General features: G+C 32.8%; 2 protein-coding genes across 2 annotated transcripts; one reads left to right on the top strand and one right to left on the bottom strand.

Annotated features, from left to right (window-relative positions):
- Positions 1–1,762: 1,762 nt before the first annotated feature.
- Positions 1,763–2,512, bottom strand: LOC122271237 (zinc finger MYM-type protein 1-like). Its single transcript, XM_043051805.1, has one exon. It carries the CDS (start codon positions 2,510–2,512, stop codon positions 1,763–1,765), a length of 750 nt encoding a protein of 249 aa, XP_042907739.1.
- A 4,623-nt stretch (positions 2,513–7,135) lies between these two features.
- LOC107439198 (uncharacterized) lies at positions 7,136–14,943 on the top strand. The gene is made up of 2 exons (XM_016051705.3): positions 7,136–7,276; positions 13,061–14,943. Exons 1-2 carry the CDS (start codon positions 7,243–7,245, stop codon positions 14,611–14,613), a joined length of 1,587 nt encoding a protein of 528 aa, XP_015907191.1. The 5' UTR covers positions 7,136–7,242; the 3' UTR covers positions 14,614–14,943.
- Positions 14,944–16,165: the final 1,222 nt, after the last annotated feature.

Raw genomic sequence — 16,165 nt, forward strand, 5'->3', positions numbered from 1 at the left:
CGGGGTTCAACTGTATTTCTAATTGCATTTCAGCGGGATTACTGATCGACCAAATGTGGTATTTTTTACTGCAAGTTTAATGGTTAATAATTCTCGAATGTTAAATTTTCTAATCCATCATAATTCCTGAAGTTTAGCAGTTTCTAAGTCTTATAATTTCTGAGCTGCGAAACAAAATTTAGCGTTAAGTTGAAGGATCAAAACAGTGCAGTCCTTGCGACTTTTTAATATCGAGAGGTATAACATGTTGTTCCTTATAATCTAACAATGTGAAAATGATTCTTAAGTAAAGTGAAATAATTTGTTATAATAATTTTAAGCAATCATCATAAGATCTTATAACTGTGTCAAATTTAAGAAAAAGTGTGAATGACAGAATTTAATATATTAACACATCTTTTTTCTACCAGAGGTTTTTTATTTACGATCTTCATTTAATTTTTTTATCATTTTTTCCCTCTTGGCAAAATGGGTCTTGTTTTCGGTTTGACGGCGTGCGCAACTTATTTGGACGTCATCTCATTTTTCAATTGTGTTTAAGACTAATAGTGAACAGTGCGCATGCATTGCTATGGTGACCACCACTGTTTAATAATTCTTTTAGAATTCTCTTTTCCACTTTTAAACTTTGTTATGCGTTAAGTTGGTGAGCTTATTTTTGAGATATGGGACCAGGGAGATCCCATAAATACTTCTTGAGTTATGAATAAAAGAGATTTTCATCACTTGAACGATTTTATTGTTTTAATTAAGAATCATAAACAGTGGCGTAGCTAGGTAACCAAGGGCCCTGGGGCAAATTAAAAAATGGGGCCCCACTGCTATGTAAACTGATTAGGCTTTATCAAATAAAAATATGAAATATACGAATACTTTAAAAATGCTAAGCTACTTAAGCTCTTTTTTGTGCACTGCAGTGCAGGTAATAAAAATATTAAACAGTAACAACATAAATTACAATTAATACTTGGTGTAGGTTTGGCTAATAAAACGAAATCGAGAAGATTCAAGGGTTTATTATATGAAGGTCGGGCCTACCAACTGACTAAATAACAATTATATTTAAAAAAATTTCCTAGCTTTAGTTTTCGCAAAAGTATCAATGACTTCGTTTAAAACCAGGCTTGATGCGGTTTTGTTTTCAATTGCTATTAGCGATAAATGTCGGAGTCGAGTTTGGCCCATATTATTTCTTAAATAATTTTTCATTATTTTTAATTTGCTAAATGACCTTTCATCTGCTGCAGAAGTGACAGGAATTGTAAAGAATAATAACATTGCTGTAAATACTTCCGTTAGGTCGCATTCTAGCCCTCAATATTTGTTCATTATTTCCTTACATAATTGGTGAACAGTCCATGCTTGAGTTAGTTGAGGTAAAACTGGATGGTAAATATTAATAAATTGAAGTGAAAAACTAGGGCCTATTATATCTGAATATTTTCTTTGAAATTCGTCACATTTTTGTAATAAAGTTGCTTCATCAACATGTAATAAAAATGCTGGTGTTAGAAAATCGAATATATGACAGACTGCACTCATACCAATAAAACGTGTACCTAATTGAGATATTACTGTGTCTGGTACATTATTGAAAATCTCAATTTTAAATATTTTTTCTCGGTTTGGAAATCGGTGATCAGCAGCTACTTCATCAAAATGTTTTTTAACTTTTCTTTGTCTTTTTTCTTGAAAATGGGTATCAATACCATATTTTCTAGCAGTTTCACTTGCTTAAAACTTGAATAATTCGAAATCATATCTATAAATTTTGTAACTTTGCTAAAACTTTACTCGCCTCGCCCAAATTGATGTCGCATTTTTGCAAAGTTTTGGATGCATAATTGATGTCGTTCAATACACTGTGCATGAATTCGCAAAGCAACGCGAACTCGAAATTTAGCATTTTTGTTTTAATACTCTCTGCTTCACTACGCTCATCTATTTCTGATAAGGCTTTGATAATATCAAAATAACGAAGTTTTATTGCAGATATCGTATTGACCCTACTGGACCATCTAGTCGGATTTAGTTTTTTTAGAGTGGTGTCCGATTCGTCAGTGAATTTTGACAGTAGATCCCAACGTTTGATGCTGCTTCCGAAAAAGTTATACAAATCTTGCAACGTTACGAAAAAAATCTGTGTTTCCACACAACTGCTAACGCCATCATTTATCACCAAATTTAAATTATGAGTGGCACAATGTACGTACTCTGCGTTAGGCTGGATATCCTTAATATGTTTTTGTACACCATTATACACACCACTCATCACACTGGCTCCATCAAAGCCTTGCCCCACACATTTTTTTAAATCAATATTTTTGTCGATAAATAATGTTGTTACTTGGTTGACTAAATCTACTGCGCCATGTTTGATGGCTGCATAAAAGCCTAGAAACACTTCTTTTTCTATATCAATTGGCTGTCCATTTTCCGATCTGGTTATTACTGCATACCTCACAACAATGCTTAGCTGATCTACCTTCGATATGTCCTGTGTCGTATCCATTATGATGGCAAAAAACGGTGACGATCTAATTTGTTCTAGTAGATGGGTTTACAATACAATATTACAATATTAGATTGTTCTCGAGTAGGTAGGTACTCACTGTTCACTGACGACGTTAAAAGTAAAATAAAAGGAAAGAGAAACACAATGATACGCTACAAGTATCGTTGGGGAATCCCCGAAAAAAAATTATCACCGTTAGTGTCACCAAACTTAACGGTGGAGACTGTAATGGTTGGCAACTGTTTGGTGACCTTTTAAGGCGAACTTGACGCATTTTGTCATCCCGTCGGAGGGATGCGAGAGAGAGTATGTTTGATATAATCGGGAGAGGGTCTCCCTTGGTATTCTAAAAGCTGGAAACTCTTACTGGAAAACAATGCCTATTTCTTTTGTTTTTAAATAAAGTTAAGTTTTATTGTTTTAAAAATCTGGTCTGCTTATTTATTGGAAAGGAAAGGCATTACAGAGACCATGAACGATCTCCTGCCTGCGAACCTGAATTAATGTACCTACTGCAGGTGACTTGCATTTTTTCACGATATTTCGCGTTAAACAATGAGCTGTAGTCTAAATCTATAGATTTGATACGATTTATTGATTTAACGGACATCAATATGAGTGGTAAAATCAAATAAAATTGAACCACTATATTGACCAGTACAAAAAAGTTTATTGACATTAGCTTACTTACTCCTGATACAGCATTAATTTTTTAACCGTTCTCGAAAAAAAAATCTTAGCTCGAATTCACAATAAAACGCACATCGATGAATAATAAAACACACATATCACTCACTATCCGTCAAATTGACAACACTGCCAACCTACAGAAAGAATTTAGGGGAATTCCCTAGGCGTAACTTTTGAATTTCTCTCAACGGAGTTGTCATGATTAAAGTGGGGTTGCAACCTGCCATATTTATTTTGAAAATGGGAGAAATTTCCAAAAGTTCAGTTCGATCGAGATTTCTGGTAAGGATACGAGGGCCCCCTGAGCTTGAGGGCCCTGGGGCACTGCCCCGCCTAGCCCCTTGGTAGCTACGCCACTGATCATAAATTCTATACCTACAGTTCAAACTGGATCGTGTTCAATACTAATTCAGGTGAATATCACAAATAAAGACGGTCCCAAACTGATTGATACGGTCCCAAAGGTTAGAGATGAAGCAAGAAGAAACGATACCAAGGCCTAAACTTACCGAGGCTAATAAAGCCAAGGAACGTAAATGGAAATACCATAAGCTTTATACACATACGTAAAAACGAAAGGATTTCCGTTCGCAAACGCAAGCATGAAGCCCGTTCCTCACAAAAGTACCAAAGTGGTTGACAGAATTGAACCCAACCGACCGAACCCCTTTCATGCAAATATGAAAACTGGGTGTTGGTCATCAGTTAGGGATAAAAGGATTTCTCTGTCAACGTACCCAATGACTTGCACAAGACCGTAAACTGTCTTCCACGAAAAAATAAATGATTCATTCACTATTCATGTAAAATAGAAAAAAAGCCTAGCTTTCAAATCCCATCATTTTATGTATGAACTTGTGAATCCGAAACGGATGTATGATGCAGCTTGCAATCTCCTTCAAACACCATTGTACCAATCCGAAAATGTTAATGATGATCTCCATTAGCTGTTCAATCATCAAAAGAATTTACATAGAATGCGTCTGAGCTGCATTCAAATATGTCTGCGAAATTATGTACCGAGCAGTTCAGGATTAACATTTAAAGATGTCCAAGCAAGATGAAAACACAATAAAGCTGTTTTACCAAAAAAAATTAGACAACTACCATTTTGCTTACGGGGAACCTCTAAACACCTTGCGGAGATCACATTTTTTTTGTTTAGATTTTTAGTTTTATTTTAACTATCAAAGTTTAGTTTAGTAAAGTTATGTCTTCGGATCATCCTCAGGGATGTTTCCCAGACCGTCGCTAATAGCCCATTGTGCAGCACTAGTGCGACGTAAATGAACTACTCTTCGCCGCTTTGCTCCAACTGCTTTTAATTTCGCGTTACTACAAATTAGGAACTACAAACTACGAAAATAATTCAGACCTTGCCCTCTTTCTAAGAAGTAGATGATTTGTTTTAGTCATTAAAATTCTCAATGAATTCTCATTTATTTCTGATTCTCATTTATTCCTGATTCTCATATTCACTCTCCTTCATTCTTTATTATTCTCATTTTATTTATGCATGAGGGAGAACTTTTTTTTTATTTTAAAAAAAAAAAATTTTTGCAATATAAATATTTTGTTTTAAATTCTTATTATTTTTCACATTTTCTTTACAAAACGCTTACTATTTCACATAATATCTGAAAATTTCGTACAATATATATNNNNAAAAGATTTTATATATATATATATAGAACAAAAATTTTCATTTTGCTCTCATTCGCTAAACATTTTCAAAATAATTAATAGTTTTTCGATAGTTAATATATTCATAATTGTTGACGGAATTTATTCATTATGTCTCGGTGTTTCGCAAAGAGGAGCTCAATCTTTTAGGATTCCACAGTAGAAAAAAATTGAAAACCGCTGCTGTAGTCCGCCTATCCTGGCTACGGCCTTGTCCCCGCCCCCATTTTACTTTAATTCTACTGAGCAGGGTTCGTGATTTTTTTTAAAAGAATTAAAAATAATCGGATTTTTTTAAAATTTAAATCAGATTTTTTAAATTTTTATTTGAATACACTATAAAAACTTTAATTTATGATTAAAAACACTTTATAAATGCTTAATCAAAATTAAATTAATATTAAAACTATATTATAACAATATTTTAGAAGCTTTCACTTACTAAAATAATTTTTTATTACAATACATAGCTTTGAATGCATATCAACCATTTTGAAACAAACACATGATTGAAATTTAGACTAAATGAAATAGAGAAATTAAAGAATACTTAAAACAAGGTTTCAATTAACAAACCATAATTTTAAATTAAAATTGCGATTTCTTTTTTTCCCCCTCTTGATTTTTAAAATGACAAAATCAATGTTCAGATTGTGTTTTAGTCATTCATCAAAAAAAATAAAAAAATATTTAATCTATATATTTTTATATTAAAATATTCATTTTTAATAATCCTATATCAAAATAGATAAGTTAAGCTAAAAATTTCTTTAAAAAATCTATGCACTCATTGGAATTATTTTTTCCACAAAATTTCTTTATAGAAAATTTGATGATGTAAAAGATACTGTAAACATATCATGAGAAAAAAAATACCAGTTAATAACCCTAATGCTTCAAATAGAGTTTGAAAGAGTTAGAAAGAGAAGAATGACACCATATCAGGAAAAAAATATCTGAATTCATCAGCCTTTTTTCTTCTATTTTTTGCATATTAGGATAATTTCTTTTTACTATAACCTCAAGCTTTAGAAATTTACATTCACCAATAAAATATAATGCAGATTTTAATTTTTCAATCAAAAGGTAGAATTTTAATTAACATTATTTGCATTTTTTTTAAAAAAAAATTCGTGTACTTTTTTCATGTAGTGCTCATTTAATTACTTTCTACAGCTATGCAAGTTTATATTAAGACAGCACTAAATGCTTACTTTAATCTGTACTTTCAATCTCAAGAATCAAAAAAGATTTTAAAAAATGTAATTTCAAATGTGTGGGAAACACCAAGAAAGAAAGTAATTTCGTTAACTGAAATTAATTAATGCAGCAATTTATTTAAAATAAATTTTAAAACGAAGAAAAGAAATAATAAAAGTATCAATTATTTAAAAGACTGCTTTTTAACTTTTAAAATCAATATATATATATAAAAAAATCAGTTGATTTAAATCAATGATTTTTAAAAAAAAATCATTTGGTTTAAATCATGATTTAAATCGTGATTTAAATCAAGCTGATTTAAATCAACAAACCCTGCTACTAAGCACATTGATTTTTCATTTATTGAGAATACAAAGTATTTTTTTTTAATCAAAAATATAATTTTTTTTTACATAGTTTACTGTTTATTTATCGATGCATTACTTTTACACAGAAATGCTCGAAGTTTTTAAATTATTACAATGAAAAAACTCAGGAGTTTCAAACCAGATATTTTTTCTTATCCATAAAAATGTATCGTTCAAAAATGAGTTGTAAGAGAACACTAATCAAATGCAAAATTTGAAAAACTTATAAATCTCAGAGGTTTCTTAAAATACCATGAGCTGGGTTTCAAGTCGTGTTATTTTGCCTTTTACCCCACTCTGTCAAAAAAATTTATCGCTCGCTGCGGCCCTTCTTTGAAAATGTTAGCAAAATTATCATTTCTCCATAATTTTGCAGTTTTTAATGGTTATTTACATTCGTAAATAGTTATTTTTTATTACTCCATTAGTTATTTACGTTTTTTTTCTTTACTCAGTACGATGACCGGGTATAATAATAATAAGAAAAAGAAAAGAAAAACACGACTGGTGTGATATATGATGATCTACCTTGAAAAACAATCCCTCTTATTTGGGTAAAGTAACGGAATTTTCTAAACATGGGATCTACTTTATCCACTTTCACAATTATTTATTTTTTACTTAAAAACAGATTTCCTGACATTGCTTGGAACACAAACAATGAGTTCTCAAATTCGCTTCTATTACCATTAAGCATCCGGAATAACAACATACTACATTTTATCCCATGGTCTCTATTTCGAACAGACGGTGAAGGGACTAGTGTTTTCAAGCAAGCAGAGTATGTCATTTTTGTGGATATGGCTTGTTATGCTCGGTAAGTAATACTACAAAATGAAATTCAAAATCTAAACATTAATTTTTATGTTAATACTTTGCCGACCGATCGGGGAGATCGCACTTTTAGCTGTAAAAAAATGGCGCGGTGGCTAGCTTATACTTAATTCTTTAATTGGGTGTAATTCCCTCAGCCGGCAGTGTTAAGTTTAAATATTTACTTACGGAATGAAAAACATTAAAAATTTAGTTGAGAAATTTAGGATATTTTTTCACACCATCTTGGATTTTAGTTTAGATTATTTATTCCCAACTTCTCGATGCTTTTTGTGTTGAAAACAAACTTTTGATGGTAGAGTATTATTAAATCGGCAGCACTATAAAAGAAATGAAGACTTAACTTCAATATATAACCGTCGTTGAACAGCCGATCCAATTTTATGTTTGTGACTACCAGTGTTCCACTCCCTAACCTTATAATTTTGAACCCAATCCCAGAAGACAAGGGAACTCCAGGATGAAGTATTGAGAATAATTTGCCTTTGCGAAGGACTTTTTGATGGGGCTAACCCGCATTTGCATTACATGGAAAGAAAAACCACGAAAACCTCGCACCCTGACGGGGACTCTAACTATATGAAGTCTCTACTACTGAGTATATTTTACATCAGCATTGTGGTCGATGCGAGCCGGGAGCGGAATTCATATCGACCAGCCATCTCTGGGATTCGAACCCCGCATATCTCATTTGGAGGCGAGTGCTCTATCTCCTGAGCCACCACGGCTCTACTTCATTAAATTTGAGGAACAGCACTTGATAACAACCGGAACTTTTACGTATTTTTCTTAAACTAGGAGCATCTGCTTCCTGCTCGTTATTGTTTACCTAATTGCTCCGAGATCTGAACTCGCCACGCTTTCTTTTTATATTTCCTTTTCAGAGCTTTCGTCATTAATTAATTTTGCGTATATTCAAAAGTACTATTTTTTTTTTTAATTTTAAAATTATATCATAAAAATTTATTTTACAATATGTTAATACCAATTACCAATATATGAATTACCAATATATAACAATGAATAAATAAAGAAAATATCACTAATATTATAATTTTGTTTTATAGTCAATAATATAATCTCTATATATATTTCTCTTACACGGCGATAAAAAAAAAGCCTCATTACAACTCCCCGAATGGCAACGCTTGAAAATTGACCAATCATTGCGACTAAGAATGTCACATGGTGAGGTGGCTCAACATATAGCACTTTTAAAAACGGAAACTGAAATAACCAGAGTGTAAAATATTATGTGCTTATGCGCATCGTATTTTGTGTTAAATAATTTATTTATTATATATCAGTTTATAGATGGTAACGAGAAGAGTTTTGTGGTTGCTATGGTGACTATTTAGAATGTAAATTTTTCTTTTTTTTTTGAGTGAGTGTGATATTATTTTTTTGGAACTGCGATGCTGTAATTTTATTGTTTAGTTAATAAATCTTCCTTTTGTATTAAACGTGATAGTAGTTTCCTTAATTATTTGATTCGAAGTCCTTTGAGTTTTATTTGAGGTCAGTTTATTTTGTATTTTTTGACAAGAGAGAGCATTCTCACCAAATGTGATTTCTTCCGAAATTCAATGTTTTGTTTATGCAGGTTTTTCCATTGCAATTCACTTATTTCAATTTTTAATAGACTTAATTGTAGCCAAAATTTTAACCTTTTTAAAGAGATATCAGTTTTAGAAATTTTATACTATAGCACATTTCTAATAGGTTTAACGAATTACATGTCATTTATTTGAATTCAAATTTATTTTAATGACTTAGTATTTACTAAAAAGCTGTAATTTTTTTTTAAAAAAAAAGTTGTTATATGGTTTTAAATGATTGTTTTGAATTTTTAGAATTTTGTGAATTTGCAATGTATCTAAGTTAGAAGCGAGCGAAGCGAGCTTGGTTTGCGAAGCAAACCATATAAGATTGCGTAGCAATTTTCCGGGGTTGGCGAGCGTCAGCGAGCAGGGGGCGCAGCCCACTAGTTTTAAAAAAAAATGTAAGTTGAAATAATTAACTTTTGTTTTTAAAGTACTTAATTTAAAGTACGGATTTATTCATATATTAAACTTGGTGCTCCTCGCCCACCTTGATATCGCTCACCATCACTGGAAATTGATTACACAGTCGATTTACGATAGTTTCTCAACTTGATTTTGTTTAATACACTAGATTTGTATACTTTTAAATTTTGAGTTACCTATTTAAGGTCCTCCTGCTTGCTACCAGTCATTGTAACTAATTGCGTAATTCTTTATAAATCGAATCGAAATCTGGGATGCGACTTAACAATTCAATTGATTTATAACAAATTCGAAATTTAAACAATGTAAAACGTATTGGTCCCGCAGTGGACTGATCGTTAAGACACGGTTCCCAGCAGATTACCGAAGTCAAGCATCACTGGCTACGGTCAGTGTGCGGGTGGGTGACCACTTGGATCAGTCTGCGTAGGGACCGAGGGTGTGCGATATTGGTCCTCGCTAAACTGTGCTACCGTAAAGTGCTCGATTTCGCGCGCAGGTCGTCGGGCTACCGAAGCGGGGGTGCCATCCCCTCCGCAGAGGATCAAAATTGTGATGGCATGTCTTTGGATCATCCTCCAGGATGTTTCCCAGACCGTCGCCAATAGCCCATTGTGCAGCTCTAGTGCGACGCAAATTAACAACACACAAACACACACACAAACGTATTGATGATCATCAGATGTAAGACTAAAAATTGTACGTCTAAAAAATCATTTATTAATCACGACTGAAAAATAAACTAAATGAAATATTGAACTAAAACATCTTTAGTTAGTATACGAGGCTCTCGGTCCTCTGTGACTTATCCACTCATAACAGGATATCCCTGCATTGGGTACCTGGACATATGGGTATCGGTGGAAATGGAAATGAGCTTGCTGATGAAGCGGCACGGGCTGTGGCCCGCTGCTGACGGTCAGAGACAAGCTAAATCGTGACTGTCCTAGTGTACGTCAAAAAGAGCTTTTAAAGCTTAATAGAAACAGTTTAAGGAAGATCATTGGTCTTCTTACTGGACACTGCATCCTCAGGAGACTCTCTGTGATTGTGAGGTCTATTCTGCTCAAAGATTTGAGCATTTAGGGCAGCATTGCGTCAATGCCTGGGAACTGCAAGTTGTTCCTGTAAGGTGTCTGCTGAATTTTATTTCAGCTGTAGGGCGTTCATGCTAATCATGATTTAGGGTTTGGGTACAATAGACCTCTGGTCGATGTGCCTTGCTCGTCCGAGCTGCCCAACCTCTAAGTCTCTGCTCACCAATGCCTGAACTTGCTTCTCATTCAAAATCGTTCCTTTTTTTTATAATGTGTACAGATTTCAAAGATATTAACAAAAAATTAAAACACGATAATTTTGTTTATAAAATTGTATCATTTTTTCTAAGCACATTTTGATATGTAAATTGTAATGTGTATATATTATGTATTTTTTTTTATTTTGTATTCCGGCTTTTTAAAACGCGTTAAAATTTTTTTTAATATCCTTAAAATTATATTTTCTTCCTTGTTTTTTGTATTTTCAACTTATTTTATGGGTTCTTTGTACTTGTAGCCATATGCGCAGTAACTAAAATTTATTATTTTTTCTTAATTTTCATCGTTAATCTCTTTTCTTTTATTATTTTTTGTCCCTTTATTATGTTTAGTGCTACTACAGCGCCAAGCTGCTAATGTTACGTCTGGAAGAATATTTGAATAAAATATAAATCAAAATATATTTTTACCTTACATGAAACTGATAAATATATTATAACAGGAATAATCCGAAAAAAACGGCAACAGAAAATCATGAAGAAAAAAAAATCAAACAGCTTATAAAATTTCACGAAAGAAAAAATAGTTACAAAATTGGAAATTGATGTGGACAAGTAGAAGCATTAACAATAGTAGCGTCATTAGGGGGACATAACCATGTTGTCAGTGTTTCGCGGTATTTTACAGCCAACTGCAGAAACTGCTCCCGCACTGACAACGTGGCAATGCCTATCCTGATGACGCAGCTATGTCTGTCAATGCTTCCACTTTTGTACTTATTCCTTTTGTGGTTATTTTCTTTCGTGAAATTTTAAGATCTTTGGTTTTTTCACTATTTCCTGTAGCTGATTTTCTCGGATAATTCCTGTTATAATATACTTATCGATTTCATGTTCAGTAATATATATAATAAATGAGTAGTAATTTTATTCGCCAATGATACAAAACAATAGCCTCATATTGTTATAATAATTCATATTTTTTTATTATTTTTATTTAAACGACTTAAAACTCCTCATGCACCACAAAGTATAGCATGAGACTTACAGTTGTAAGTAGAAAACAAAAAGAAGAAAAATTTACATTAAAAACAAAATTCCGCAAGGATTTTGGATTCATATTGGAAATCGCGGAGGACTTTTCTTGGAACTAAATCGCACATGCAACAGTGGAAAACCTCCCACGGTTTACCTGATGATAAGGGAGACTTTAACCCATGATCCGACTACCACTGAAGATATTTTATACCAGTACTGTGGTCGTTGCGACTCAGGTTCAGAATTTGTGTTGTTACTTATCTCCAAAGGTCTGACGGCGTCAGACTAGATCCATAATTCCGTTGACAAGTAAAAAGTCAGAAACAAGGAGAGGAGAAGTGTATATTTCTTTCCGACGAAGTTCCAAGCAGCTTAAAATATGATCAGCTGAAGCCTGATGTTGGTGGCATTTTGGGAAAAGAGGGTAGGATTTTATACCCTGAGAAAAAGTAAGACATTTTAGCTGTTCACTGGCAAGGTGTGAAAGGCAGGTATTGGTTTTCTGTCGGAAGGAAGTATCAACGACTGTCCCGGTTTACTAGCCCTATACCAATCATGATTGGGAGGCACCGGCCAAATCCTCCTATCTAAGTTTTTCATCTGAGAAAAAAGTTCTAGGAAGGGAAGTTCATCAGATGCAAAAGTTTGCAGGCTGCAATCCTCCTTTGCTAGACAGTTTGTCTTCTTGTTATTAAACAGATCCACATGGGATGGGATCCAGTGGAAATAAATTTAATGTTGAAGTGAGATGCACTTCAAATTCAGAATTCGTAACTCTCAGCTATGGCTGGAATTCGAACCCAGATCACCTCATTTTATTTAATCACCGTCGTTGAACAGTCGACCCAATTTAGGGTTTACATCTACTAATTTTCAACTCCATAGTCTTGTATTTTTTAATTTTGAACCCAATCCAGAAAACAAGGGAACTCCGGAATCAAGTATTGGGAGAAATTTGCCTTCGTGGAGGACTTTTTGATGGAATTAACCCGCATTTGCGTTACACGAAGAGGAAAACCTCCCACGGTTAGCCTAACGGCCAAAGGACTCTAACCCATGATCCGTCAACCACTGAGGTTATTTTACGTCGGGTGCGGAATTCGAATCGACCAGCTATCGTCGGGATCGAACCCGGGTCACCTCATTGAGGGAGGAGCGCTTTATCCCCTGAGCCACCACTGCTCTAGATCACCTCATTGGAAGGAGAGTGCTCTTTCCCGTTTTATATTTCAAAACACTTTTGTTTCTTCCCATTTACGTCTGGCGTAAATGGGCGCCTATTTCTGAGCGCTTGAAACATGTCGACTGTCTTTTCGTATTTATTTATTTTTGAAGCGAATGAAGTCACTTTAATCAGTATTAACAGTTAAAAACTTACTTACTTTAATAAAATGTTTTTTTTTCAGGTAGAAATCACAAAAGTTTATGTTATTTTTTTTATTTTTAGGATTTATGGCAGGTGAAGGAAATTATCAAACTTTCAGTTCTTCTTCGTTTCAGAACTTTGTTAAAGCTTATTTAAAAACCTCATATTTTGATGCAGAAACTCGTTCTGCAAAGGAAGTTAAAATTAACAAAAGGAGTATTTCAAACCCAGAAAATAATTTAACTCTAAAAGAAGAAGATACAAGCTTGAAAATAACGCGAAAAATACAAAATTCAAAAATCCTGCCAACAGCGCAATCAACTTTGAAAATAACTAGCAAATCAACAACAAAGAAAATCATTCCACCAAGTTCTAGAGATATAAATATTGACTCAGGCTCAAAACAATTAATCAAAAGATCAATAGCTGAACTAAACATTACCTCCAAGACAAAATCTACCTTAGATGACACCATTCAAGAATCTACAACAAAGCAGTCAACTACAGAAACCACAATTGAGGATACTACTCAAGAATCAGAAACAGAGCAGACAACCACAGACACTACGCTTGAGGACACTACTCAAGAATCCACAACAGAACAGTCAACTACACTTGAAGACTCTACTCAAGAATTCACAACAGTGCAGACAACCACAGAATCTACATTTGAGGACACTACTCAAAAGTCAGCAACATCTATGAAACCTAAACCTGATAAAACTAAGAAAAATGTCAATGCAATAAAAATATCGACCCCTGCATCAACAACTATAGACAATGCTAAAAAATTCCTATCAGAACAAGTACAACTTAAATCGACAACAGCAAAAATTACTAAAAAGCGAACTATCGCCGCAAGTTTGACAAAACTCAGCAGTACAAAGCCATCTTTAAAAAAGAAAAAGGTGCATCTGAAGCTTCTACAATCAGCAGAATCTTCAACAAAAAAGTCATTAACTGATACGCCATTTGTATCGTCATCTTTGGAGACACATAAGACTATAGGAGACAATGATACTAGTTTAGCAACAACAAAAGAATGGCAGAAATATTTCACGCAACCACAAAATAAACCCAGTAAATCTAGTTCCCCTGCATATTCTCCAACGGAAACATCTCTGGTAAAAAAGGATGAAATTACCAACAATTCCTCAACTTCTTCTCAAGTTTCAATAGACTCCAGCACAGAAACTCCAAAAAAGTCTAAAAACGATATTTCCCAAGACTATAACCATCCTAACGACACCACCAGCGAAACTCCTTGCAATGTAACATCTATCGATATCAATATAGATGTCGATATCAAGATAGGCTCCCAAACAACATCTATTGTATATTTACTCTCAAATGTGACTGCATCTGATAGCTTTTCAAATGCATCTGATAGTTTCCAGAATGTATCCGATAGTTTTTCGACAGCATTACCATCGATTGAAAATTTAAAGAGTAGAAAAGCAGTTGCCGCTATTCTATTGATTGCACTGATATTGATATCTGCAGCTTGTGCACTTTTGTTGTTGATATCTCCTTCGAAAAACGATTGGAGGAAAGGTGACAGAGTGGAACTCATTTCGCCTAGAGGTCGTTCAGCATATAGGTACTATGATACTTCATTGTACACAGGTTTATAATAGGTCTAGGCAAGGCAACAGTCATGGGAGAGGCAATCGGTCAGCAATTCGGACATTCACTAAAGCGACTATGATTGTTGACATTCACCGGTGAAAGTCTACATTCTCTTGATTTCCATTATTTATGGTAAAATGTATATATTAAATAACATGTAATCGAAACATGAAACTGATGAGACAATTATGAAATTTTTCTATAAAAAAACAAACTTTTTTCTTCAAAAGAGTTAGATTAAAACCATTTCATTATTGTTAGAGGAACTGGATGAAAAAAAAATGTACTTGCCATTTTTTAAACCTTAATAAATACTTTGAAATACTTCTTAAAAATGATACTCGACATTTATATCTTCACTAGAAGGAAGCAATTGTGCTACCCCTTATTACCTTTAAGGAAACCAGTCATTTCAATTTAAAGATAAGCAGATGCACTGGGTTAAGATGCCTATGCTAATATTTATGAATAAGGGTTAAGATGCTGTTATGCTAATATTTATGAATATTTAGAAGCCTTTAAAACTTGAGTTGAAAACTTCAATGTCATTTTTTTTTAAATTTGAAAGAAAAAAAATATTGCATTACATTTTTAAAATTCTAATGAAACAATTCAGGCATCAAAAGATTAAAATCATTATTTCTTAACCAAAACATGCAGTTCAAAAATTTGTTTAAGCTTTAAAGATGCAGGTTAATTAAATGTGAAAAATTTAACTGTTTTTCGGGAAAAAGTTAAAAACTTATAATTTAATATTGCTAAAGTCAAATTCTTTAGTTATATGTAAAGACAAAAAGTGCAAAACTATATATTTTTTTCACCTCCAAAACATTATTTAGATACATGGCAAATAGTATTTATAATTTGCTGTATTTCATTTCTAATTTTCGAGACAAACAGACACTGTTCATATAAATTAATAGGAAAACATAATTCATTGTTTCCCTCATACAGGGATGAGATTGGCCAAAAGACAAAAAAGCTGAATTTCCACGTGAGTAAATTTTACGTACACGCAATCATTTAATAATAAATTCCAGACAGTTTAAGGTAATAAATAACAATGTGTTGACATAAAATTACGTACTAACTTATAATTATATAAATTATTATATCGATACTTAACATTTAGTAAAAAGAAAAATTTCCAATTGAAAAATAAAGCTAGAAATTATACTTTTCTTCAGTTCACATAAGAGACAATTATTATGGAAAAAACTACTTGGCTTAGCAAATTAAAACTTCTGAGAGCATACATTAATATTGCATTTCTTTTAATAAATACTGTTACGTGATTTATAGCAAATATATCAGTAATATAACTTTTTAAATTATTTTGAAAAGAAAATAAACTTTTACAATAGGAATCACTATGTTCATATTATAATCTAATCTAACTAGAGTTCTGTGAAATATATCAATAACTGTGAAGTAGAAATATATAGTAACTCCTTCACAAAAATTACATGATAATCAGCAACTGTTCAGATAATTATTTTTCATTTGATAAGAATTTTGTCTTTTATAGCATAAATAACAGCAATGTTATTTTTTAAA

The sequence above is a fragment of the Parasteatoda tepidariorum genome, chromosome 5, assembly GCF_043381705.1.
Source record: "Parasteatoda tepidariorum isolate YZ-2023 chromosome 5, CAS_Ptep_4.0, whole genome shotgun sequence".
Classification (NCBI taxonomy): Eukaryota; Metazoa; Arthropoda; class Arachnida; order Araneae; family Theridiidae; genus Parasteatoda; species Parasteatoda tepidariorum.

What these genes read in the sequence shown, in the direction of transcription:
- LOC122271237 (XM_043051805.1), bottom strand. Translation starts at nt 2,512, where the DNA reads ATGGATACGACACAGGACATATCGAAGGTAGATCAGCTAAGCATTGTT.
- LOC107439198 (XM_016051705.3), top strand. Translation starts at nt 7,243, where the DNA reads ATGTCATTTTTGTGGATATGGCTTGTTATGCTCG. An exon ending in GATATGGCTTGTTATGCTCG is followed by an intron (nt 7,277 to 13,060) that starts GTAAGTAATACT and finishes TTTTATTTTTAG; the next exon opens with GATTTATGGCAGGTGAAGGA.